The 27,682-nt window shown below is 38.7% G+C and overlaps 2 protein-coding genes across 11 annotated transcripts in view; one reads left to right on the top strand and one right to left on the bottom strand.

The window, feature by feature from the left end:
* LOC110482633 (oncostatin-M-specific receptor subunit beta) overlaps positions 1-22,735 on the top strand; it is a 31,116-nt gene extending 8,381 nt beyond the window's left edge. For all 4 annotated transcript variants that reach the window (XM_085568137.1, XM_085568136.1, XM_085568138.1 and 1 more), the window contains 16 exons: positions 1,632-1,795; positions 3,302-3,461; positions 4,991-5,263; positions 5,839-5,965; positions 7,192-7,349; positions 9,327-9,463; positions 10,732-10,885; positions 11,406-11,482; positions 11,907-12,129; positions 12,646-12,828; positions 14,030-14,131; positions 14,555-14,734; positions 16,389-16,553; positions 18,050-18,128; positions 18,383-18,455; positions 19,444-22,735. In XM_085568137.1, coding sequence (XP_085424263.1) covers positions 1,632-1,795; positions 3,302-3,461; positions 4,991-5,263; positions 5,839-5,965; positions 7,192-7,349; positions 9,327-9,463; positions 10,732-10,885; positions 11,406-11,482; positions 11,907-12,129; positions 12,646-12,828; positions 14,030-14,131; positions 14,555-14,734; positions 16,389-16,553; positions 18,050-18,128; positions 18,383-18,455; positions 19,444-19,890 — 2,702 coding nt within the window. In that variant the 3' untranslated portion in view covers positions 19,891-22,735. The remainder of the gene's footprint in view (positions 1-1,631; positions 1,796-3,301; positions 3,462-4,990; positions 5,264-5,838; positions 5,966-7,191; positions 7,350-9,326; positions 9,464-10,731; positions 10,886-11,405; positions 11,483-11,906; positions 12,130-12,645; positions 12,829-14,029; positions 14,132-14,554; positions 14,735-16,388; positions 16,554-18,049; positions 18,129-18,382; positions 18,456-19,443) is intronic.
* A 163-nt stretch (positions 22,736-22,898) lies between these two features.
* Positions 22,899-27,682, bottom strand: part of RICTOR (RPTOR independent companion of MTOR complex 2) — a 74,835-nt gene continuing 70,051 nt past the window's right edge. For all 7 annotated transcript variants that reach the window (XM_021551552.3, XM_085568128.1, XM_085568125.1 and 4 more), the window contains one exon: positions 22,899-27,668. In XM_021551552.3, coding sequence (XP_021407227.1) covers positions 27,594-27,668 — 75 coding nt within the window. In that variant the 3' untranslated portion in view covers positions 22,899-27,593. The remainder of the gene's footprint in view (positions 27,669-27,682) is intronic.

The raw sequence follows: 27,682 nt of genomic DNA on the forward strand, positions 1-27,682 counted from the left end.
AGTTTCTGGATGTTTTGCTAAAAGAGAATCCTTTGTTCAGCAGTTTTTAATAACTTTGTACCTTTTTTCCTCCATATATTCTTTAATTTTAGTCTGTACTTATATAAACAACAGAGTTGTGTCAGTGTCTGTATTCTCATAATAAACAAATATGCTTATAAAGTTTTATTTGCTTCCTTTGATTGACCTGAGATTGTTATAACTGCTGCTTCTCTTGAGCCTTTTGTTCCTTTCTCCTATTGTAAAAATCCCTGTGTTGGAAAACTGCTGCACAGAGGTTGGGGTAATGCAGCTACTCCAGGATAAATTGCAGAATTATTTGGATACATGGTGGCTACCAGAAGTATCTATCAAAATGTAGATTCTCAGTCCAAATCTCCTGAATTCTTGTTTCTTGCGAGTGATACATGGCAAAAGTCTAAGGTAGTCCAGTGAGGGAAGTGTATCTAGGGGACAGGATGGAGGTGGCAGTTTTGTAAGGGGCTGCTGAGGTTACTCAATCCATTGTGCCCCTGATGATTCTGGCTGTAATGTATCAGGAATGCACAGAATGCGTCCTATTTTATTAAAAGGTGTAGCTATTTTTGTGTCTCTTTTTCTGTGTTTTGGTTAGGATAAACACTTTGATCTTGTCCTTTTGTAACAAGCAGAAGCACCTTGGAAAGCACCTGTGGCAAAAGAAAAAACCTAGTTACTCAGACGGTTCATCTCCCTGGCTTCATTAACAATCAGATCAAATTTAGGGGGTTTATGTTTGTTTCGTTTTCAGGAAGTAGAGAATTGACAAATCAGTGAGTGATATATTTCATTTCTTCCAACAGTTAGGGTTTTTAGGGAGGGGTCACAAAGGAATCATCTAAAAAGAGGAACCATTTAGAGGGTTATATGTACTTTTCCACAGAACAATCTTGCAGGGCCTTTTATTTCCCAACACCAAAAGGGACTTCTGTCTGACTTTTAGATTTTGCTTTATCATGTCATTGTCTAGAATTAAATCCATACCAAGAGAAGTATGCAAGTGCCATTAGAGCTAGGTGTCTAATTCCAGTAGAAGAATCCACAGTCATGACCAAAGCTCTGTGTAGAGAAAACAGGAATGCACTTAATGCTAGACTATGAGCTAAGCTAGCTACTGAGGGAAACCCTCATCCTATTCTGTTAAAATAATGGTTTTGCATGAACTCATTTAGTCTGTATTATGTCAGAGATCAAAACTGAGCCCAGAGTTTCTACGCCAATGATATGAAGGCTTGCTGGGGTTTGGGATTTTTTGGGATTTAGTCCTTCTTAATACATTATGTTGTTCCTCTTTATAAGATTATGACGGTATTGGTCTGTACTCCCATAAAACAACTAGTAAATTGAGAGCATAAAGAAATTAAACAATGTACCAAATGTCATGGTGGGGAGCTATTGAATAGATTAAGGAACCTCATTTTATCCTGCTGATTCCTTAAGAAATTACTTATCTTCCCTTTTGTCATCATTAGCATAGGTCCTGATCACTTACTTTTTTTTTCCTTCAGAACCATCTGGTGTGAAACCTATTTTACCTCTAACCACGTTTTTTTCAAGTCTGCTTTATAACTGAGCTAGACAGTAATATTTTTGTGCCCTTTTTCTGCTCATAGAATCCGATGTGTTTCCAGTAACGTACCTTAACGTTTCCAAGGATTTGGATCTTCAACGGCTGCTGGTGGAATGGGATGTTGTCAAGTCAGCACACGATGCTGAGTTGGCAATATCTTTTGAGATACAAGTCCGTCGAACTGATGAAGCTACTACTGTGTGGACAGTAAGTGTACTTAGAAGAGAAGTGTACTAGTCATTTTCAGTGATGGAAGATGTAGTCATGTCTCTTTGTAAACTCCCTGTCCTAATAGTTTTCCTTAGTGTCTGAACCAGCAACATTTTCTGAAGAGGAGATCACCCAAATAACAGGCTTAGGCCTGTTCTGGGTGTTTTTCTGCTTGTGACTTCTGTATGGGAGCAGCCTCCAAAAAGACTTTTTAGAACTTAAACTGAAAAACTGTACTAGCTCATTTAGAGTTGCTATTTGTCAGAAAGTACATAAAACAGACAAAGTCTTACTTTTCTGAAATCAGGGATCAATATAATAAAATAGGCATTGTTATAAATCACAGTTTACTTTGATCACCCTAGCTGGTGGTGTTTTGTCTCTGAGTATGAAGAACCACATCTTCACTGCAAATGAGTTCTATGCAGTTCTGAAGATTTTTACCACTTTGATATGCTGGATAGGATTTTTATCCCAATGAGTAGATCTCACCCTGAAGTCAGCAACTGGGGCCATATAGCTACAAACAATTAAGCTGGGTTTTTTTGAAGTGTCCTTCAACAAATTCTTATTAAATTATTGGAAGGAAGTAAAAGTGTCTCAAATCCAGGGATGTAGTCCATTCTGTTTGTTCATAATAAACATGACAAGTTACTTTGAATGTCACTACCATACAGGAATATATTTGCTTCTGTGTTTTTCTGATGTATGTGTACCAATAAAGAAGCTCTGTGAGTCTGCTCATACCAAAACATGGACAGCCTATAACTTCTAGAGCTGTAGCCATGTCCCTCAGGGCTATAACTGAGAAATTAAATTTTGAACTGATGGCAGAATTTTTCTTAGAGGAGTGGCAATATGGAAGTGCAGGTGTTGCTGATGGAAAGCAGTACCGGGGAGAAGTTCTCTACTGCTCAGTGTGAGTCACGGCTTTGGCACAAATCATACAAGCAGCACAGATCTATAGGCTGAGAATCTAGTGTGGTTGCTATAAGAACTAAAGCATGTAGAATGATAGAATCTCAAAGGTTGGAAAAATTCTATAGGGTCATTGAGTCCAGCTGTTAACCCAGCACTACCAAGTCCACACTAAACCACATCTCTAAATGCTGAATCCACACATCTTTTAAGTCACTCTAGGGGTGGTGACTCCACCACAGGAATAGGTAACCCAGAGCATAAGGATGCATTTGTAGGCAGCAGCTTATGTAATAGCAGACATAAATAACATACAGTCTCTGAGAGCAAATCCTGGTCATGAGAAGCAGGGTCTTACTCCTGAATATATCAGCACATCAGTCACTCCACCACCGCTAGCACAGATCTGTAAGAAGTTGATTAGCTGACTAGTTACTTAGTGTGAGATCCCGTGTAGCTAGTAGAGTTTCAGACATTCATTTTCCAAAGCATTTTTCTCCTTTGAGCTTTCCTGCTGCTTTTGATTATATTTCCAAATTTTCACGTTGCTGTGTTTTCAATACTTTGCCTTACTGCTCTTTGTAGGAATTTCAAAATGTCACGCTTGATAAACTGGGAAAGCCTCTTCATTGGACATGGGACTCAGACATACCTTTGGAGTGCATGTCACATGCTGTGAGGATCAGGAGCAAGGCCAAAACATCAAAAATCTGGAGTCAGTGGAGTTTGTGGGAGTCTCTTCCAGGTAAGCAAAACAAGACTTTGTAATATTGGGGTTTTGTTTCAAGTATAAAACTAGTTTGTAATTCACCAGCAAATGTAACCATGGAGGACAGTTCAGGAGAGATGGCATCACATCAAGAATCCATTTGCTCTAAGCACTAGCTAGTTCCTATATTTTGCCAGCAATAATAGAAGTGCTTCAGGCATTGCTATAATTTGCAGAATATCTCCCTAGACAAAAGTTTTAGAGCTTTTTTTTTTTTTTACACACATTAAAACAATGTAATAGATGAAGTGACATGGGATCTTGGATAGGCACATCCCTGGCCCAGACTCAGGGAAAGGAGGGGAAGCACAGAGTGAGGGGCTTCATGATCTGATGAATGTGTGTTTTTTGTCTGGGATTCATAGCTTGAATTGGTATTACAGAAGCAGAGAGAAAGGAGCAAGTCAGCTCCTTATTTCACTTGGAAGGAATGTCTTCTGAATTATACGAGAATAAACCAGGTAGTGAACCAATAATAGAATTAATGACATCACAAAATTAATCTTTTTTTTTGGATTACCATGTCTTACTAGAGCAGTTTGGTTTCCAGAGAATCTTGTTTAAACAAAATATGCAACTACTTTAGAAAACATGACTCTAGTGATTTTATAATGAAACACTCATTTGGAGCAGCAAAGGCTTTTAGATATTGGAGGCATCATGTCTCCAACAGAAGAGGCATCACAGATGTTCATACTTGGATTGTGACACTCATCTCTCTGTTGTTATATAATGAGCAGTAAGATGCAAGATTCTTTTTTTGTCCCACAGTCTTCTCAATCCTGGAGCTTATTTTTTTCAGTTACAAGTAGATGTGGTACAAAAATACTTTCTTGGTCACAAACTGATCCCACATTACAGACCTGATGTAGAGCTCTCTGAAAGGTAGCAGCCTGTCATCAGGTTTCTGGATCAGATTCTTGACAGCAGATTTTATTCATGCAATATGTGTAAAAAGTTGTGAGTCACTTAAATTCCACTAATGTTCCCATCCAGCAAGCAGTCCAACATAGAAAGCTATGGGAGTCTCATTCCAAGTTGATTATCCCCTTGATCTGATTCAGTCAATGTTGACTCCTCTTAGCTGAGCCTCTGCATGGCCATGTTGTTTTTGTAGCCCCCTGCCACAAGTCTTCAAGACCAGGTGTTCTGGATATAAGCAACAGTGTCTGCATAGGAGAAGGAGGTGGTGTTCCTTTGTAAAGAGAATTCTTGACATAACACTTTTGATTTCCTATAAATGAAAGGCAGTAAAACAGATTTAGTCTCTTAGGTAGTTTGTTGAACTACATTACATGCTTATGAGTTTAAAAGAAAGGTATTATTACATGTGAAATTCACCTCTGTATTCAGAAGGATACTAAATAAGAGTCTATGAATGGATAATATAGCATTAGCAATTTCTTCTGGAAATGCTTAGTTTTGTGTTCTGGCTGAGGGCTGCTGCCTTGAGCAGATTTTTTTTTTTAATTTTTTTTTTTAATTTTTTTTTTTTTAATTTGCAGGTCTGGACACTTCAAATAGGAGTGGGCCACAAATCTTTCCAAAAGAAAAAATTTTAGCAGAAGGCTCTGATATTACTCTTTGCTGCATAGGAGGGAAAGGTCAAACCATTAAGGAATTCTCTGTATTCCCAACTGTTGATGTTTTCAAGCACACAAACAGTCAAGTCAGACTTCTCACTGTGGAAAATCTGTCACATGACAAAGGATCTAACATTCATGTCTACTGTTATGATGAGGATAAACGGTCACATGAAGCAGCTTTCTTTGTGGGTAGTAAGTGAATACATTTTACAGGTTTATTTTCCTCTTGTTATTAACTCAAGAATGACTGTAGAAAAAATGGATGGGGGAAAAAGCTTGCTGTAAGTTATTATGCTCTTGTCATGTCTGTCTGAACTCCATCTGACTTGAGATTTGTAAATTTATATAGAGAAAACAGGAAAGAAATTAATTGACCCTATGACAGGTGGTTGATTCATAAACATACCCACCCATTCAGGAGTTCAGCTTCCTTGTCTGTGTGCATGTGGTAAAAACTCAGCACAGTCTCATTTTCAAAGGCCAATAGCAATTTTTAAGGATAGAAAAGAGTACAGATTGAATAAATGAATGGATGAGTATTAAAAAAAGATAATGGAGTATAAAAGTGTTTGATTGCTATTGACTCGTGGTATTGTCTTGACCATCTCTGCAGAGTAGCCAGTGAATAACTGTAATTTCAGTAATAGCATCTATAATAAACCAGACTTTGTACTTATCCATTTTCTAGCTTGTTAATGTTTAAAAAGGTTGATGAGTTTTGCCTTGACTGCCATAATGGTTTCTTTTTGGTTATTTTTTCTGATAAGAACCACCTGATACACCTAAAGATTTTTCTTGCCAAACTCAAGACATGAAAAGAGTAACATGTACTTGGAGAGATCAAGAGACCTATCTCTATGGAAAGAATTCACCAAAATACACAGTGTCTAAAACGTAAGTCTTATTGTTGTAGATATGTGCTGTACCAGTCACCTTCTTTCCTTCTTTCCCTTAGAATCTGTGGATTTGTTGTTGTAATTAGCTGCTTACCTTTTTCTACCTCACTGATCACTTATTTAACAAAGCTTGAGCAGTGCTGAACTGCTCTGAATCAGACTAGCTATAACAAAGTTGGTAGTCCTTTAGATCAAGTTCTGCCTGATAAAGCTTATTCTAACCATTCTTTTGAGTTAGTAAGTTTGGATATTGTTCTGTAGATAGCAAGATACCCTGAAATCAGGATGTAGATAACTTAAAAGTATAACATAATTGTTGGGTAGCACACACAACAGATAACTAGGATCTGATCAGCTGGTAGGTTGAGTATTAGTGTGGTCATGATCCATTGGCACTTAGACTGAGTACTCTGCCTGATTAACTTCCCTAGTTATTTTCCTTTTGGATTTTAGAGCTTTAGATGTTGATGTTATCCTTATTGAATCCTTGAGCCACTGACAATCCTATCTCAAATGTCCTTCATGTGTCTATAATTTCTGTAGCTTCAGCTGGCCCTTTTACTTTAAAAAAAAAATCTGTAGACTTTCTCATAGCTCTTTCTTAGCAGTCTGAGTCAAGGCAACACAGCTGTGGGATATCAGACATGGCCCTTGCATGTGAAGAGGGGCTTTACATCAAGGTCTGCAGAGAAAGGGAAACTCATGAAATGGGACAGATGCCTCAGAATCACAACAAACTTTAATCAAAATATCTCAGCAGAAAACAGGCCAGCATTGCACACACCTTCCTGGTCTCTGCATCATTCACTTCCATTAGGATACTGGGATGCTGATTTAAAAATGGAAGGTTAGAAGATGCACTTCAAGGTGCAGTTAAAATTACAATTTCATTTAAAAGCTTAATTGTAAACATGTAAATTATTTAAGTCTTGGCAAATAAGTCACTGGTTTAGACTATCCATAAAGAAGTTTCTAAAAGCAATGTAGCTGTATCTTAAAAAAACAAACCTGCATTTCAAAGGAAACTTTTTTTTAAGAGTATTTGTATGCATCATACTTCGGGGTAAAGAAAAGAAGTGTGTGGCTTCTTATATAAGGCCCCTCAGCCTTATTTTTTATGATGCCATATTCTAGTTGGACATCAGAAACTTTCAAGATCTATGTTGATTATATATTATGGACAACTCTTTTTGCCTCTCTCCTACCTCTCACTTTCTTTGATAGGTCATCCCAGAAAACGGCTCTGTGCAAAGCAAGTTGTTCTAAGAAGTGCTCATGCTCTTGGAATATAGGCCAGCAGCGGATCTGGAATGTCACAGTGACTGTGGAAAACCCACTGGGAAAGAAAACTGCCACAGATGTTTTTGATGTAAATCACAGACGTAAGGGTTTTTTCTATACCTTTTTTCTGGGCTTTTTGTTGCTCCTTCTGAGCTTGATACTTCTGTGCCCTGGTTTGAAGTATGGAAGTCCTTGATTTTTATCTTCCCAGTTTAATTTCTTATCTGTCCCTGTGCTACAGTTACCTGCTCTCTCTTCAGTTTCACCTTCGGGAAGTTGTATGAACAGTAGAAAACAGCTTTACTCCAAACATCAGATTTGGTAATTGGAATTACCCCTTAATGTTTTGAAATCTGCTGCTTTGCTGAAGCTGGCTAATGGAATAGAAAACAAAATGATACAAGGTTATAAAATGGGATGTTTAAGCAAAATATCTGTGTAGGTTACTTGGGAATTGATATGATACGAGATGTGATACATGTGTAGGAGTTATTGCTGGGAAAGAAGTTATGGTGCTAATCTGCTTTTGGTCCTAATATGGGATGGTAACCTCCACTGTACTACTGTAAGGGAGGAAAAGTAGTTCATCAGTGACAAGAGGCAGGTTATTCTCTAAGTATCTAATGGCTGTGGTTCCTTGTTCCCTAATAGTTGTGTCCTTTATCTCAGTATGCCGTGGGTCCCCTAAGCTTCTTCCTACTCTTGCCTCAAAACAGCTGGGTGTTTCTTCAGTCTCCAGCAGTATTTCCAGTTCTCCTTGAGTCTTCTTCAGTGTTCCCCAAGTCCTGTGGTTGCAGGAAGCAGGAGGCCATATGTGCAGCTCAGAAGCTGACAGGACAATGGGTGGCCTAGGAGGTTGTTGGTGTAACTGCTGCACCCTGGCACTGCTTCCTTTCTCAGAGGCATTACTGACAGTTTTGCAAGACACATTTTTTTTATATGAAGAAACTAACGTTAAATGTCTGTGTTTGATTTGTCTCAAGAGAGGCATGAGAATTCTAAAATTTGATTGTCTGATTGTTCGGAAGTGGAAGAAATAGGTCAAGAAAGTGGAGGAGTAAACTGACAGGTTGTATGTAGAGAGACAATACAACGTCATAAACTCAGTTTTCATGGGAAGTCAGGCTAGAATAGTTTACATTCAATGTGATAAGTACATTAAAATTTATTACAATATTATTTTTCTGGTCCTAGTGATAGTTGCAAGTTAAAGAAATTTTGTATAATATGTGTGATAAGTTAAGCTTTTAAATAGTGCTTCCTGTAAAATCCTTCATTTTTTTCTCTGATCCTGCAAATATTTACATTAGGATTTTCTTTCTTAAAGGACGACAGTAAGTAAAGGAAAATGTAAATCCATTTGTTTCCAATTCTGCATATGCTACTTTGGACCTTCTATATCAAATACAAACTCTTTCAAGTGTGAAAGTCCTCAAATTGTATTTCATGGAGTAGTGTAATTCAATCATGTGAAGTTTTAGGATAAAGGGTACAAGCATTACCCCTCACCTGCATTACCCTGCCCTCACATTGCATTGCATTCCTCACTATTGTATTGATAATATGGGAGAGTCTGAGATTTACTTCACTTGCTGAATACTCTTGCTCTTACACAGCAGTAAAGAATCTCTGAAATCTTTTGGAAGAAGTAGCATTGTCACTGTTTGCTGGAGGATAACTACTGACAGGAGTTAATGTTAGAGTGAATAAAATTGTTGTCAAATAATCAAATTCTGCAGTGTAGAAATGTGTCAAATGTTACCATATTATATCATGGTAGTTTCTGCCAGGCCCTCAATTAGAGAATTTTAATTGTTTGCAATTAATGTTTCTCTTCCTTTTATCCATGATGCTTTAAAACTTTTCTAAGTAGCACAAGGGGAATTTTTAAACTTTATGTAACATTTACTTGCATTTACATTCTGAAATGAAGTTTTACAATTTATATGTGTTTCTTCTAGATTAGGAGAAAAATCTCTATTTTTTTATTTGCTTTTACTACGCAGCTAAAATATCTTAATATACTATTGCATGTATTTTATGTTTTGAAACAGCTAACTCAGATTTTCCATTGGCAGTGTATCCCACTGCACCTTTCCAGGTTTGGGAAGATTGTACAGATACAGAAATGACATTACACTGGAATTATGAAAACAATGAAATTGAACTCTTTTGTCAGACTGAAGTGCTCCAACCTGATGGAAAAGTAGAACTGGTATGAAACCTGAATTTCCTAAACAAAAATATAGTGAGGATCTCTCTGATGTGATTAAAAAATAAGTACCCAGCAATACAAATGCATTATAAGTCTTGTGAGCATGTTGATTTGTCTGTTTTCTGGATTTGTTTGCTTCCCAAGCTCTACACTGATTATGCAGTCCATGTGGGCAGCCACTCTTTGCTCTAACTCTCACTCCAAGTACTGCCTGTACCCTGGCAGAAGTATGTGGTATAACTGGTCTGACTATGTCGCTCAGTGCTTTGCGGAATGGGTTCTGAGATTTCTTGAAGTTAGTGAAAACACTGAAGGGCCTAATAATCGTTAAGTTGTATAATACATAATATATATATAAGCTACTGGTAATCTTGATTTATTTCAATTGCTCATGCCATTTCACATGTGCCATTTCACATGTGCCATTTCAGAGCAATGTTGAAGGTTTCTTTTGTATCAGTCCAAGCTTTTTCTGTGTGCTAGTGATTGTAGTTGATGTTAGAGAGTCTGGTTTCTAGTGGTGAAATCCCAGAACAATTTTTCTTCCCTTCCTCTTCAATCTCTTTGAAGATTATTTGACTAGATTCCTTATCTTTTTCCACCTCTTCCACAAATGGTGAGCTTGATGGACTTTTTGCCTATTTACTGTCACCTCTCTATAGCTCTTTTCTTAGAAGGCAGCTTGCCTCTAGCACATTAAAAAGGTGCAGTGCAAACACAGTCAAGCTGCATTCTGTCTTTATTGTAGTTTAGGATTGTAGGTGTCAGATCAAGTGACCACTGCAGTTGGCCATTGCAGGGGACAGTTTTGAGAAGAGGCTGGCTTCTTGATTGTTACCAGAACTCACTCTGTCTCCTAGGAGAGAGTGAGGTAAAGGCTGGGAAAAAAACATGGAAAGAGAAGATGGCTGTAGATTACTCTGCATATATATGGAACAACATCCTACTTTTATATGAGGTAATAGCCCAAGACTCTGTGAGGCCAAGATTTTAGTAAATTCCCTCCTGGATGTAAAAAGTACTCAGGTGGAGGGTTCTGAGTAACTCAGACAGTTACACAGAGGTGCTTCCAGCCTTCCTTTTGAATCTCCCACTGTTTTGATCTTGTGTAATTTTTGCTTTTTTTTGATTGTGGTTCCATGGCTTCCTTTCCCAAGTGATGCTTAACTGTCTCTTGCAGGGTCTAGAGGAAGAGCTATTTTCTCAGAGCAGGACACCTTGCTGAGGACGCTGTTCTGAGCTGTGCCTGTTGTGTCTGTGTTTTGCAGCACAACAGCTCTGTCGCGGACTCGAGGCGCATCACGGTGCGTGGGCTGCAGCCATACACGGAGTACACGGCCAGGGTACGCTGCGGGGCGGTCAAGCACTTCTGGAGGTGGAGTGCGTGGAGCCAGCCCCTGACCACCAGAACAAAGGAAGGAAGTATGTCCAACCCGTTGAGAAGGAAAGTTTGATGGATGTTCCTTGCTTGCCACCTCTCTTTGCTGTTTGTTACTCTTCTGCTGTGTAGTTAAAGCAGAGGCCTGTTGCATGCATGAAAGAAACACTCTATACAAACTTCAAGAAGATGACTTCCTAAAGTAGTTGTCAGCCTACCTGTTAGTCTCGAACATTCCCTGTTCTGCAGGCAGTGGGAAATGCAGTTGACTGGGAAGATGGACAGACTGAGATACAGTGCCCTTTGTGGCCTGGAGGAAAGGTGAAGAGGTGGGAAGAGTCTGGTGACTGCAAATAAAGGTTTTCTAGGGAAATTAAGCAGACTCTAATTCAAAAAAAGGAACAGAGGGAAAATTATGTTAAAGGATAATGTTTGGGCAAGACCTGGGAGTGAAAAGGAGATGTTGTGAGTGGAATTTCTTCAAATGGGAGGAAGCAGTTAAACTGCCTATTCTCTCCACACCCAGAGCATTCTCATTTTATTGTTTTGCTGTATTTGTTGCAGCTCCATCAGGGAAACTGGACATATGGAGAGAAATTACACCAGTTCTTGGGGGACGAAATGTGACCTTGTTCTGGAAGGTGAGACATACCTACAGAAATATAAACAAAGCTCTTCATAAAGAAATTTCCATATCTTGGAAACTTCTCCCATGATTTGTGTGCAGCTGTTAGCAATTCAGTATGAAAATGTCTTTTACAAATCTAGAACAGATTGTATATAAAATATCTCAGAACACATGTAGCTATATAGGATGGTGTGCTGTCCTGGAATTTCAGGAATGCAATTCTATTTTTCTAAGTATTATAATAAGACAGATCCCATTACCAGGACTTCTGCATTTCCATTTCAATCAGTATGTATGAATGTATGGAAACAAGTGTTCATATTTTTACAGAAATAACACATCCTGTTAGTTATTTAAAATTCTGAATGATTCTCTCATATTTGTTCAGCAAGATTTACTAAGTTATTGTTCTCTTCCTCCATAACTTTTTTTCTCAGCAAACACCAAGTTTTCAAGCAAATGGAAAAATTATTTCATATGAAGTAACCTTGAAAAAAATGGAAGATGGCTCCCAGCCTGAAAGCATCTCCTTTTCTTCATTCTACAATAGCACAAGGATTTTCATTGATAACCATTCCTATAAAATCAGTATTGTGGCAAAGAACAATGCTAATTTTTCACTTCCTTCAGTATTGATCATCTCTAGAGCTACAGATAACAGTAGGAGTACTTTCAGTTATAATTATATTACTAGAGTTTTGTTTCTACCTGTTTTGAATGAAGACAGAATTTGTCATCTTGGGCAAAAAATCTTACCTCTTAACTCACACCACTGCTGTATGAAAATTATGACTGTATTTTTTCCTACAGGGTGGCAGATGTGTGTTTATTAAGCTTAAGTGCAGAGAGTATTTCCACAGAGCAAAATACATTTGGCCTAAAACTAGGGCCTCAGAGGTACCTTGATGGTGCTGCCAGTGCCAGTGTGATTAGCTTATTCTGACTCTTTGACTCTAGGTTTCTGCAGCTGATTTTTTTTGGTGAACATGTAACAATTGCTGGATGGTTTCTGAGCTGTCAGCTTTCAGAATATGAAAGACCCCATATGTCATTTAGTGAAGGAATGCAACTCTTTTATTGTTGTTTTCAACTGGTTAGTATAGGAGATGTATTCATTTATGACTCTGAAGTGTCATGCAGGACGATAATAAGAGATTCTGTTTTGTTCATTCCTAGGCACTGGAGAGCTTGAGGAAGAACAGGTCAATGGTACAGATGATGGCATTTTTATCTCCTGGGAGCCCAGAAGTATATATAACAGTTACATTATTGACTGGTGTAACTTTCCCAGGTTGGAACCTTGTGATTTGCAGTGGAAGAGATTTGGACCCAACACTTCCAGTGCTGTGATCAGCTCAGGTGAAAGCCAAACAAATATTCTTTCTGGCTGTGCATCAGTTCTTCAAGCTGTGGGCATTAATTGAATTTAGGAAACAAATATATTTTTTTAAATATTTTGAGTATTGAATTCTGTGCTGTGCAGGTGTAATTCTTCAAAGGCATGTGACATCATGTTTTTCTACCAAAAAACTTGTGTCTAAGACACAAGTTTACCAGCACCATTAAGCCTTGGAATGCAGCATACTATATTAGAAAAGTCAGCACAGTATGTTAGACGAAACCTTTTCTGAGTGGCTTATAGCAGTATCTTGAAGGAGGATGGTGAGGTTAATGAAGAAGTTAAAATAATTTAGCAAGAGAGATACAGAAGGGCATCTATCCTATCTGTAACATGGATCAGAAGTTTAGACTCAGGCAATTTAAACCCATGGTGTAGTGAGAGATTTGGTGCTGTCAGTGTGCCACAAATGATGTGTCTCAGCACCAGTCTCCTTGCTTAAGATCAGTTGCATGTTTTTTATCCTGCTTGTGGCTAGCAAACCTAAATCCTTCCTGTCTGTGTGAAAGTTGCTCTAATATGCTTCCACAGCTACAAGAATTTATCTTTCCTATTGTCTCTCAAGCTGAGAGCTCACTTTGGAATGAAATCTGTTTGAACAAAATTTGTTGGAACACACATAAATTTGCAATAGAGGAGCTGCACCTCAATTCTCACAAATGTACAGAAACTTGCACATAATGAAAAGGACTGTGGTAACACATGGGAAGAGTATTGTCAAATTCTTCAGTGGTTTGCACTTGCTTAATATGAATGGGAGTGAATATCTGTGAGGATAACAACGAATCTTGATATCTTGGATATATGTTTGCATCAAATATTCCAAAACACAACCTTTGCCTGTGCCAGAAACATAAATGAAATTGTCCTTCTTTTTGGTGCATTTAGAGTCTATTGTTCTGTCACCTTGAATACTGTATGGCAAAAAAATTATATATATAAACCTCTCTCCCAATTCTCTCTTTCAGACAGAATAAATGTGTTTAATTCACACAATGCACACCAAAAATTGGCTTGCCCTCTGTCTCCTTCAGTTGCTTTAATAGCACAATAGCACTCAGAGAAGGTGTCTAATAGGTTATTGACCTTGGTAGGGAGCAATTAAATAAAAGTAACGTTGAAAGACAAACCATAGCCTATTTTTATTGAACTGTTTTCTAGCTGCTTTTGTTCCGGGGGTGAGATACAAATTCCGCATCTATGGATCTGTTGCTAATAGAGCATCCTTACTGGAAAAAAAGATTGGTTATCTTCAGGAGCTGCGTAAGTTGGCAACGTATTTGGGGTTTGTCCATTTGCTAAATTGATCTGTCACAAATGGAATAACTGCCTCCTCCTCCAGCTAGATAAAATGGGAAGTTTTTGTGTTCTTTCTGTATCTTTAGTGAGGCATTTAACATACATTATCAACATACAGGCCCTACTTGGAGGATATTTGGTTAGTGGCGTGATCAGGTAGAGCCCATGTTTATCAGGAGAGCTAAACAAAGCTGTTATTATCAGTTATTGCTGATAATGTGGGTGCATGAAGGCCCTGTGAAGCTGACAGTTTCTGTAGAGAGCTTTGTTCAGCTTTTAAATAAAGAAAGATATAAACATAAACACCACATGTGGATTTTTCAAATGATAAGAAAAAAGAGTCTTGAAGAATACTTGCAAGTTTAACTTGAATTTCCTTTCTTCCAGCACCTTTTCTTGACCCTATTGTGAGAAAAGTTGACCTGACTTACAATTCAGTAACACTGTCTTGGGATTCTTATCTCACAAATGAGTCAGCACCTGGTTTTGTAAGAGGCTACCACGTTTATGTGTCACCTATACAAGGGAACTGCAGTTTGAAAGAATCAATAAAGCACATTCTTTCAGGTAACTGAGCTCTCTGCTACAGAAAGTTGTGTCATTGATACAAGTGGAAAACTTGTTGGTATTGCAGCATCTTAGAAAGTTCACATTAGGCAGCGTGGCTGGCTCATTCAGCCCTCTCTAGATTTCAACACCTGTTGCTTTTGGTCCTCTCTGTGCTTGAAGTGCTGGTAAGCAGAAGTGATTCCTAGCTTTATAATGATTTACAGCCCACATCCTCTTTTCCATGACTCTTTTTTAGCTCCAGAAAAGACTTCAGTACTATAGGAGGAGTTCTGCCTCTTGTGATGTGAGTTCTGGATGAATGTTGAAAAACATCTGTTTGTGCTCTACTTGGATAGAAGGCATGTTAGTCTTATTAGGACTTGGGGTATTTTAGGAACACATGGGATACAATTTATTTCCTTCAAAATTGGAGCACTGTATAAATTATCCATGCAAATTATTTTTTAGTGAAAGTATTTGTGTGTTTACAGTGGAGTTCCTTCAGCAGAACTGAGCTGTGAAGTGGCACAAAGCCAAAAATTTATCGCACACCTTTCTGTTCCACATGCAGAACCGCTCCAGATGACTTTGCTCCATTATAATTTTCAGATGTTTCCAACACATTAAAAGACTATATTTTAAATTTTTTTCCATGCCTTTTCTTCTGCTTGGGTCATGTCCTCTGTTCTGCTGATTAGACTAGTGCCAGGATGAAAAGTATAGTTTGAACTGAGGGAGGCTTATGTAGAAGCTCTTGTCAGAACTGAAGTAACCATAAGTACCATAATTCTGTAAGTAATCCCAGTTACACTTTTAAAAGTTTAAATCAGAGATTTTTCTGTTTCACTGCTTCTGCTGGCAGACAAGGGGTGTGACTGAAAACAGCAGAAATAACCTAACCCGTTTCTCCCTGGGGTTTGGGAGTTGCACAGTAGAGAGGCAAAAGAGCTCTTTTTTGAGGCAGAGGTTTCTTGCTTTTGATTATCTTCAAAGAAATTGTCATGAGCTTAAGGGCTAAAGGTTTCTGGTAAAAAAAAAAAGAAATGGCAAAACTCAAATCATTCTGGTACAATGCTCAAGGAAAAAGAAATTAAAATAAACAAGGTTCAGTCCTTGTCAACAAGTTGTTAGGTGTCTGCCAGAGGAGAGCAATGCTGTGGCCAGTCCAGTTAGAAGGGATGTGAGTCCAGCCCAGTGGCAGTGAGTCAGGATGCATCATCCTTCCTGGAAGAAAGTGTGCAAATTACAAAGGAGGCGGATTGCAAATGCTTTGTTATTTCAGTTAACTGGTTTTGTAATATTTTGTGGACAACTTATTGCAACCTTTCAGTACCTAACAGGGTGCTTATAAAAAAAATGGAGAGAGAGACTTCTTACCAGGGCCTTTACTGATAGGACAAGTGGTTATGGTTTTAAACTGAAAGAGTATAGATTGAGATTAGCTATTAGGAGAAGATTTACTGTGAGGGTAGTGAGGCTCTGGAACAGGTTGCCCAGAGAAGCTGTGGATGTCTCGAAGTGTTCAAGGCCAGGCTGGATGGGGCTGAGTAACCTGGTCTAGTGGAAGGTGTCCCTGTCCATGGAAGGGGAGATAGAACTAGGTGACCCTTAGTGTCCTTTCTAACAGAACATTCTGTGATCCAGTGATTCTGTCTGATCTGTTTTCTTTTAGATGAATCAGAGCTATGTAAATACACAATTGAAAACCCAGAAGAAAAGAGATACACCGTGAAACACCTGATGCCAAACACAAAATACAAAGTAGCGGTTAAAGCATTTACAGGTGGAGGAGAGACTCCCATTGTTAACTTTAGATACATAGATACACCATGTAACTGTGAGTACTGGCTGTGAATAATATCCCCTAGCAGAAGGATGGGATGATTTCCAATGTTATAATAATCTTCCTTTCTTAAGTGAACACATTTAATTCAATGCAATATTCACTTAAGAAAGACTCTAACTGAGAAATGATATGAGCATACCAGCATGGCATTTTGATACTTTTAAGTAGAAAGGATTCTTTTTAAATTTTAGAATGAGACTAATTTACATCTTTATTTAAGTATTATATCCAATATATGCACATTTGCACATGTAGTGAGTCCTTTTTTTTATAACTCATTGAAGAATTGTATTTAGATTTAGCTGCTTTTCTAAAATAGGAAAACCTGCAGACTTGTGTGCAAACAGGTTATTCCTGTATGGCCTCTTGAACTTCCAATGTTGATTCTTACTCTCACCCATCTTTAAAACTGTTGCCAAGTTCACTCCTTCATAAGTCAGTACAGAAGGGTTGTTGGCATGGGCACAGTAGTTTGCTAACTGGGCAGATTTGATCACCAAAGCAGAAGAGAAAATCACTTGCCCATAACTTTTTCCCTTGAAAATACCAGTCAGCATGGTTGTGAAACTTAGGATCCAGACTAGAGACGCCTGTTTTGAATAACATTTTGGAGCTGGAGATGAAGGTGAAGGGATGGGAAAGGGGGAAGCATTAGTTTATGCAAGGAGAGTCCATGTTTTAGGCTAACTACTACAGTGTCTGAGCATCATGGCACCCTCACAGGCATAGTTTTGCTTCTAACACACAAGTTCCAGTGCCCATCAGCCAGCCAGATGTTTGTACAGACAAGCAGAGAATAAAAAAAAGGCTTAATTAACCCTAAAGAGGTACAAGAGATGCAATGTAACGTGTCCATTCCGTCCTGTGGTTTGTGGTAGGGATGCACAAACTCTCTGGCACAGGGCAGGAGGGCACTGGACAAGGCAGAGGGAGAGCAGGCACTAACTAGCGCTCCTCCCAGCCCACTTACAGCCTCAGTGTTTGTGAACAGCATAGCCCAAGGCTGTCTTCCAGCTAGAAGGAAATACTGAGATCCCTGTATCAGCATAAATCCTGGGAAACCTGAACACTTGTGTAGTGTTTTTCTTGCTAGCTAGTCCAAAATGGAAGTACAGATGTTGTTCATGTCTCACGGTAAAAATCTGTCTTCTCTGCAAGTCTGAGAGAAACCTTAAACAATACTTAATTGAGGTTATAATTTTGAAAATTAATCTTACAGCTAAAGTGCCAATATGAGGGCAAATAAAAAGCAATCTAGTTATTATTCCATTCTAAATAAAGGGAATCCAGGTCTAAAGGCTTATGGAGATATCCCAGAAATTCCAGCCAAGCTACCTTGCAACCATGGACCACACAGTTTTACTGCTGGGTTAGTAGAAGGCATCCCATGCAGTCTTGATGTTTTTTTTGCCCCAGAAAATCAAGCTATATTGACTTTAACATGTGAGAAGTTAAAACCAGAATTTTAAAGTATTTTTCTCCCACAGCAAACATGCTGCACTTTGTATTCCTGCTAGTGATAGTTCCAACCCTAGTAGCAGCTATATGCCACTGGAAGATGAAGTGGTAAGTTGTAATGCATGTGTCTGTTGTAGACAGACAGTATTACTAATCTAATTCACAAACTACTGCTGCAGCTTGTTGCTTCCAGCCCATTGCAAGGCCCCGTTAATTTCTTCCTTTGGCTGTCTGATTGTGTGGATGTTTTAAGTACTTGGCTTGTGGCATTTCTGGGACACTGGTCATCTTTGGTGGCTTCTGTTGGTATGTGCTTTGAGAAGAGAACAAAAATGTCATTTGTTTTGGTCTCTTATATCCAGGGTGAAGGAGTGCTGCTGTCCTGTAATACCTAGTCCTAGCAAGAGCAAAGTGCTGTCATTCAAAGAATTTAAGGTAATATCACTGAACATCTAGAGTTTTCATTTTGTCTGTTCTTTGCATAGTAGCTTTATGAAAGAGTACTATTCTTGTGTTGACTGCATTTAAAAATTAATTTATTAACAGTTTTTGTGTTGACTACTTTTAATCGTTATACACAAATTAACACAGTTTAGTATTACCATTTAGTGGAAGACTCTTCTTTTGACATTCACGTGTCTCTGCAATGACCAGCTTAAATTGCAGTCTGTTACTGTGAAAAGAAAATGCACAACTGGAGAATAAATGAAATCTTTTGACCAGCAGGTGATTCCTCCATGGTTACTGTTCAAACCACTGCACTGTCTGAACTCAGCAGCCCAGAGGATGCTGGACTTCCCTGCAGCCTGGGAGATGCATCCGCCCCAGTGCCCACAGGAGGACACTGCAGGGCTGTGCACTTGCTGGCCCTGGGAGGCTGCAGAGGGTTCTGCCAGGCTTGGCTGGGAAACATAATTGGCAAAAGACCTTCAGCTTCTTCTGTAGCCCCTCCAAACTGTGACCTGCTGCTTCTGTATTGTGTGCTGGGGGCTTCAAAGCCTTTGCTCTGGCACAGGTGGAGCTGCTGGTGTTCACCGAACAGCAGCATGAGAGCAAGGAGTGAAGGACACCTAACAGCCACCGCTGCTGTCTGCCAGTTGCTTCTGCCTCAAACTAAAACCAGCACGCATCAAAAACCTGGCTAAATTTTTAGAGTAGAGGGACATGGTTCCATCCTCAAATATGGTCATTGTGAGTTTACTTAAAAAAAATCTCTAAATAAATAGTCTGATAAATTTCACATAAAATACAGATTCCATTTAACATCTTCTATGTAGGTTTTCCTTCAAATTCAATTATTTGAAAAGTGGTAACTAAAAAACACTGTGTAGGGATATTCAAATTCCTTAAAGTAATCACTCTCTTTTTTCTACTCTGGACTTCTTTCATTGAGTAGTTTTTTTGTTTAATGATTCTCTTGCAGATTGATTCTGAGAAAGTTATGAAGATAAATGACTGCCTTCCTGACATGCTAGCCATGGAGAGTAATGATGAAGCTCATAAATTGCATCCTGTTACCTGGAGCCCATTATCTTCAACACCAACTGAAGATAAGATTGATGGTCACAATTCTTCCTGGATTTACCCTAGTAAAAATGTAGCAAGGGACTTCCCACCCACACCAACACCTCAAAATCATACTTGTTTTGAGAATTTTGCTTACTCTTCTCCACTTGAGGCTGAATCTGATCCCTACCAAATACCGGAAGCAGGCAAGACAAATCAGACAGTGGTTCTGTACCAACCACAATGCTACATAGATATTTTTCATGAGGACACAGCCTCAACCACCACAGAAACAGTTGAGAGAAAGAACAGTCTGAAATACATCTCACAAACAGATACATGCTGGTTGGGGGAGAGGGTTTGATGTTCTGTTCTCCACTGAGTCCATCCAGTCAGTGTTTGGCTACACACTGTGAGAATTTCTAAAGCCACAGCTTCTTTTGATTAGGGCTCTCACAAGCCCAGATGCCTGACTTCCATTAATAACAGCAAAGCTGTTGTTTCTGGACTAGTTTTGAGTACTGACTTACACAGGAATTATGTGTGTTATGGTTCCATTACAACTTACGGGCATTATATGAGATTTATAGGCTGGTTTGTGGCTTGTGTTAGGCAGCAAGTGATATCACAGCAATCTGTCACAGGCTGATGCAGAGAACTGCTTTATTTTGCAGAGATTTAAAGTATTCATAAGTAGAAGAGCAAATTAAACAAGGGGGAAGGTCGTGCTGCTCAAGGCGTGCATTTTTCTTGCAGTGCTCTCTGTACTCTACCAGTACACAGCCAGTGTACACTCTACCACCCCAGCCAGTGGGTACTGTGCTGCTGGACATGGAGCATTACCTGGTCATTTTGGGGGCTGGGTTTATTTTCTCTCCCTCCAACAATGTAAGGCATCACTGTAGAAGTGTTACTGCACACAGTGTGGCTCATTCCTGGAAGATTTGAAGGAACTTTGACTTCACCAGGAGTGCTGCCCAGAGCACCCAAATCCATTGATCATCCTTTTACTTACTTGTGTCCTAACTACACTTGATGTGTGAAAGAGCACAGAAAACAGATTTTTATAGGGATTTTTTATTTTTACCCTGCTTCCATATGTTGTAAATGGGGCTCTTTACACTTCTTTCTTCTCTGCCTAAAGACCCTTTAAAATTGTCTTAACTATACATTGAAGAGACGTAGGGAGTTAGGTGTAAAGGAGTCAATTTTCCAGAAAGACAGAAGTGGTACCACATGGTATGGTGCACGTGAACTGAACTTTTGGCATTAACCCCTGTACTTCCCTAGCAAGCCCCAATCAGCCAACCAACCAACCAGACAGTCTGGTAGGAAGCACATATGTCTGAATCGCGTTTTTCAAGGACATCATATTCAGCCTGCATACATCTAGATCTCTCAACATTACTTTTGCATGTGTTAAAGAAACAAAACCAAAAAAATATTTACTGTAACACTCAGAATCCCCACAGTAGACAGCAGTGAATTTGGCCTTTCCTTTTGATTTCGGAAACTTGGACATTTGTAATGAAGGAGTACATTCAGAATTGTAGCTGAAAGTCTTATCCAATTTACCTCAGTGCACAAGGAACCCTTTGGTTTTACCTCCTTATGCCGTTTATAATCCGTCACAAAGAGATGGTTTCAGCTTAAGAACACAGCATAAGCAATTCTTAAAGGTGAAACAAATGAAGAATGAACATTTTGATGTTCAGCTTGTTTGCTAAAATGCAGTTGCTTGCCTTCTCTGTGTTTAGCTAGGCTAATCACACTCCTAGAAATGAAACAGCTGCAGACAAGATGAGTTCTGATACTGAATCACATCTAGTTTTTACACTGTTGCTGACAGATACTGTTGTAATGTCACAAGCTGTGTTGCAATGGGAAAACCATTAAGACCTTGCACAGCTTGTGGGCTGAGACAAGCACTGCCTGTAAACAGAGGGAGAAGTCTTCAGCCAGGAAAGGGGGAGGATACAGACACAGAGATGACACCGTGCCATGTCCATCTGAGTGCTGTGCACAGGTGCAGGTGGCTCACAGACTAGAGAAGTAGAGAAGAGTTTGCAGAATGGTCCTGCCTTTCAGCCTCCAGCCACCCAAGTAAGGAAATGCAGCTGGGCACATTCTGCTGAAGGGCAAGAGAACAGGGAGGATAAGGAAGAAGGTTGATTTGACAGATATATACCAGGGAAACTTCCCCCCTTTAGCTTAGCCTCTTCTTTGAGTAACAATGCATGTGAAGGCTTGATACCACAGTATCTTCATGCATGAAACATTTGCTTCTCCAGAATGCTTCACGACATTGTATGTACTTGCATAACTTAAAAGCTTTGCTGCTGGAAAAAAGGCCAATAAACATATGAGCTTTTTCACAACCAACACAAAACTTCTCAGCTGTACATTTCAGAAAAAGGTGTATTTATTCTAAAATGTTGAAAATGTATCCTAAATCAAGAACTAAGGAATTCAGATCTAGATGTCAGTCAAAGAAACCAGACTATTGTACAAAGCATTTTAAATTCTGACATTGCTGCAGTTCCTCCTGCCAGGGGGACAGCTGCAACCTGGCACAACTCCCAGCTTTGAAAAAGCTGCTCTCACTGAGGCCTGGCTGCAGCAATTCTACCCAGGAAGTGAATGAAGGGGTTTGTGGGTTCAGCCAGTTGTGCCTTCTGGTGGGGGGGTGAGACACATAGGCCTGGCTGAGTTCCTACTTCTCAATCCCCTGGCTATTCCCAGGAAGATCCTCCTGCTCTGATGAAATTCCATTATCTGGACTCAGTGACATACTTGACCACATTCCAGATCAGTGGGTGAGGGAAGAAGCCGGCTCCTCTTTCCCTATAAACCCTTCTGCTTCCTGGCTCTGATGGGCGGTGCTTTGTGAAACCTGTGCATAAAAAGCATACAAGTGGAGGACTCTAAGGACAGTATCTCTGTGCCAGTAAAAGGGCACAGTCTGGGCACCAGAACTGAAGATTAGAGAAGTATTTTGGCATATGTGGAGAAGTGTGTATAATTTTTATATATTAAAACATCTGTCTGGTATTAATAGTTGAAATGAGTCCAAAACTGTAAACCTTTTTTTTTTGTTCATAATGCAACATTTCTCTTGTTGAAATGGTAATACTTAAGCCATCACATAATTAAACATAATTCTCAGTATGTTAAATTTTTAAAATAAAAATGGTATGTGAACTATTAAAGAGTCTCTGTATCTTATCAAGCATTAATGTAATTTTTTTTTGCAAAAAAAATTTTATTTGGGAAGCTTCTGATTGTTCTAGTTAACTAGTAACTTACAAATATAAGTCAAATTTCAATCCATTTCTAATGCTGAGAGGTACATAGGAGACCAAAACAACTATAAGAAGTTTAAGTACATTTTATTAACAACGCATCCCTTTGATAAGACTACGCTTCAGGAGGCCTTTAATACTCATTGACATGAACTGTACACAGTATACAAAAAAAACCCAAAAAACAAAACAAAACAAAAAAACCCCAAAACTCAAAAAGAAAAAAAGAGAAAGAAAAAAGGAAAACAAAAAAAATCAAGATGGGCAATACCATTTTGGGACAAGCCTCTGTTTAAATTATACACAGCTCAATGCAATATTCTTACGTAAAATATATAAATACTTTTTCTTTCTATGTTACAGGTATACAATATAAATCAGATTTCAATGTCTGTTCAGTGACCTACAAAGACTAGAACCTCCAAATATGTAGCAGCGTATTACTAAACAAAAAATGACCACACAGGACAGGGAGAATAAGTATTGAGATTTTCCTTGATCCCTTCCCTCAGAACAGAATGATTAATTTAGACAAAAATAATCTCTTGTACTACAGTTTTAGGGATGCTGACAGCCCAGTATTGGAACAATTTTTCAATTAGATTTACAAAGTGTAAGCCTTTTTCCCCTTTAGACATAGCATCTTGTGCTGAAACACTCTATTCAGTGGCAAAATGACGTTACATTTTTTTGGCATAAATTACATTTTGCAAATAAAATAGTGTATTTTAAAAAGCAACTCAAGCAAAATATGCAGTTTCCTTATGCTGCGGCACTTCTCTCCATCTATGCTACAAAAATAACCCAAAGAAAATCCACATTCATTAACAAAACTACCCATGGAACTATTGTGAGTTAAACAAAAACCAAGGAGATTGGAGACCTCCAGAAAAATAAAAACTTGCTTTCCAGCATGTCCTCAGAAGTCTTTTTCAGTTTTAAAATTTCGCTCTCACATCATATATCTTTTATAAGGACACAGTAATAGAAGTGTGACTTAAAAAAAAAAGTTGCTGGACTTGCTTTCAAGTGGCTCCTGCGCAGCTCAGGGCAGGACTGCAAGGAAGTGAGTAGGACCTCAGAGCTTGGTGACAATTCTGCTGCCACGACTGCTGCACCTGAGCTCACATTCACTTACAAGCTTTGCCAGCTTCCTGCTGCCCAAGCTGCCAAACACGAAGGTCCAAGGCACAGAATACAAAGCAGCAACTCTTCCATCCCTCACTGGATTTTGGTTACAGTGTATTTCTTGAACAGCTACCTTACTCTTCGAACACCTAGAAGTGCTTTTTGTTCTCAAGTCTCGCTGCAAACCACAAGTCTCTTTCCAGACCCCTATGCATGTTTCAAAGTGAAATCAGAAAGACAAGCAGGATTCTCACAGGTGCCTTATAAATGTTTAAAAGTGCAGCTTACCTCAGTGTGATGAGCCACTGCACCTGAAACTAGTGAATTGTGTAGGACTCCACTTGGGAAAAGCCACCACCACCCAGCAAAGAGAGGGTGTTCAGGGTACGTTTGTCAGATGTCATTCAAGTAAGAGCTGTCAGATGAGGAAAAGCAATTGGTTCAAGCACAGTATGCCAGGGGACCACATACAAGTTGGGAACATCAAAGCCTGGTATCTCCAGCTCCAGGTGATGTCCGCAACAGCTGGGAGCATTCTGCAGTTCTGAATTTCAGAGAGGTGAAAAGTTCTCCTTTTGGAGAAGGAGACACTCAGCCCCTAGCTTCATCCTCCTTTCCTCGGTGGAGAGGACTAGGCCCTTGTGGAGGTGCCTGGGTGCCTATCAGTCAGCTCTCTGCTCTTTGGAAAGGGCTCCCCTTTCCCCTGCCTGTAAGAGCAGACCAAGAGAATCAGGCAGCTGATACTAATTGTGACTGGCTCCACAAGCAATCTCTCCTTCCTGGAGCGGCTCCTGCCTCTGAGCTGTATGTGACCAAGCTGAGTTCCTCAGGAGTTTTCTTTGCCACAGCAACTGAACTGTATTTGTATACAGTGTAAGTGAATGCTACACACTTCATGGTTTATTGAGCAGTATCACCAATCACTCAAACTGGAAATATAAAAAGTGGGTGGTCTGTCAGCTTCCCTAGGAGAAGTGAAAGAGAGATTTTATTATGGCTAATGTAAGCACAATCATAATTTACTACAGCTTTCTTTTGAAGTTTTTCATGATACAAATAAAACCCCAAAATAAGGACTTCGAAAGGGACATTAAAAAAAAAAAAGAGAACTATAATATTAGAAATTCACAGTTTATAATTAAGCCAATATAAATTTCCTTCAATAACAGTATCCCCTTCATCTGCCAATTAAGGTGAAAAATCAATGTGAGCTTAATGTCAGTGTGTAAATTAATTTTCTAGAAATGTATGTTATGTACAATACAGACTTAACATCCTTGATGCATACTTGTTGAAATCTACCGACACTCATACGCTTTCAGAAAAAAAAAAAAATCACGCTTTATAACTGAGTTTGCAGCCATAATTTTTTATGTCAAGTTTCTGTTGTCATGGATCCCCACACAAGCGTTATTTGGAACACATGAGCATTTCAGGATGGAGATTCTTTCAAAAGTATATTTGCTTACCTTTCTATAATCAGAGGCCTTCCTATGATGCTTTCTACATTAAGTGCTAAGAAATGAAGAGAGGTGGGTTTTTTAAATACAGGTGATAAAACTTGTTTATTTTGCCTTAACTGCAGAAAAATAACATGGAGTTGTTCGATGTAACCCCATTTAGTTATTAAAACAAATCTCTTCTACTCTAGCCTAACTGAGGTAGTGTTTGAAACTACTGTATAACATATGCTATCCCCATTTGTGGGAAAACTACATTATTTTCCTTTGGAGTTTATACCACTATTTGGTCTACTGTGATTGACATTTTGGTTTTACAGAAGCATTTATGTCTCATAACCAGAAGTCCAATAGTTACTGGTGTGGTGTTTTCTAAACATTTCAAACATGTCTTGCCATACAGATGTATTATTTATGTCAATGACCATAGAAGAGTTCATTCAGTTTCTTTTTGCTCCTTTAGTGGGAACTCATGAGAAGATAATCTTAGGAACTAAATTTGACTATGAGCAGCAACTTACAGTCTGCTTTACCAGAACCTGATGGTATGCAGTGCACATAAGAATTCAGTGAAGTGATAGCTGCAAAGCAGTGCTTATGTGACATCATGAAATTTCCAAAAAGAACAAATGAATTCTACATTTCACTAGGAATTGTGTTACTGTTCACAGGACTACTTATTGAAATCTCCAGTAGCATAGCTAGTAAGAACAGAGATATGAGCATCAAGATAAATTTCACCTAAGTATTAATCTGACAATTATAAAAAATGGGAGGAGTGAATGGATAAAAATACGTTCTACTTAGTACAGTCCAGCTGAATTATTCACCTATATCAAAATCAAAGGGTAATCCCCTCTATTACAGGCATTCTAACAAAGGTGGCCATGCTACTGTATATACACATTTGCATATATTTATATTACCTTTATATAAAGGCTTCTGAATCTTTAGATCCATGATAAAAGTGACAGGGATTCCTACTTTTTTTTTTTTTTTTAGCTTGCACTTACTAGTTTAGAAACGGTACTAGTAACATGATAGAGGCAACTACTTCAATTATTACCAGTCACTGTGTAATTAAACTTTTGCAACAAGTCTTAAATACCAGTACAAAATTATAAGTACAGCTGCTCCAAAATTTGTTACTTAAGGCTTTTCACTACAATTATTAGTACTATCTGATGCTTGATCACTAATCCATTGAAAATTCAAATAAACCTTTGTTTTTATAAAATAGCTGTTTCTGTGGAACTTGGAACACACTCATACTTAAGTCTCCTCACAAAACCTGCAATGATTAAATGTCTTCAAGTTCAGTTTATACAATATTTGCTTATTTGATACAAATCATGCGTTTTAAAGGATTGTAGTTGAGCAAGACCTACATTTGTACTAAATGAGCATGAGTGTAGAAACTGCAAACACATGCATAGTATTTGGGGAAAACAATCTGATTTCAGCATTTTAAATTTTAAATGACTTGTTTTGAAAATCAAATTGTAGTGAAAATCCTTAACTGGTTCAGACAAGATACATGTATGTAAATGCAATGAAATCTAAGAGACTGCTAATAAAATGTCTTAGAACTATAGCAATATTAAAATAACTTAATGAAACCTCAGATTCAGAGGCATTTCTTTCTGTCTGAAGTTACAAATCCCCAAAGTAGTGTTATAAACAGTACAAAAATCAACAGAGAAGGGCTAACATTAATCCCCTGGTGCCCACAACTACAGCATGGCTTCCCATTGCTGGCAGTGGAATGCACCCCCATCTCTCTGATTCCTGGTATCCAGGGTTTAAAAAGCAAGGCATCGTTCTGCTTCTCTGGAACAGAATCGGGAGTCAATTAAAAATGTCTCTGCAAGTTATCCTATTTCATTGTAGTTTATGGTAGAAAATGAAATGAAAACTTGTGGAGGTGTTCAGTGCTTGGCTCTTGCATATACTGGTAATTACTATTATTAAAACTAAGGTAATGTCTAATACATCCCCAAAGGGCTCAAATGACTGTGCCAATAATTGGTTGAGGAAGAAAATGTTTTCAGTTCAGTCTTCAGGTACCAGTAGCTTCTGGAAGGTTTCAAAGATGATGTTCCAAACTTTTTTTCCAGTCAGTGGGAGGTTGTCTGAGCATTTCAAAGTCCATATGCAGAGCACTGCCTGAGCAGAGGTCAGGACTCAGCTGATGCATCAATTACAGGCTGTTGCGTCGGGGTTGCTAAAATAGCCTCTGCCTCCTCATGCATCTAAAAGGGAAGGA

Source organism: Lonchura striata, chromosome Z, assembly GCF_050655825.1.
Source record: "Lonchura striata isolate lonStrDom1 chromosome Z, ASM5065582v1, whole genome shotgun sequence".
Taxonomy (NCBI): domain Eukaryota; kingdom Metazoa; phylum Chordata; class Aves; order Passeriformes; family Estrildidae; genus Lonchura; species Lonchura striata.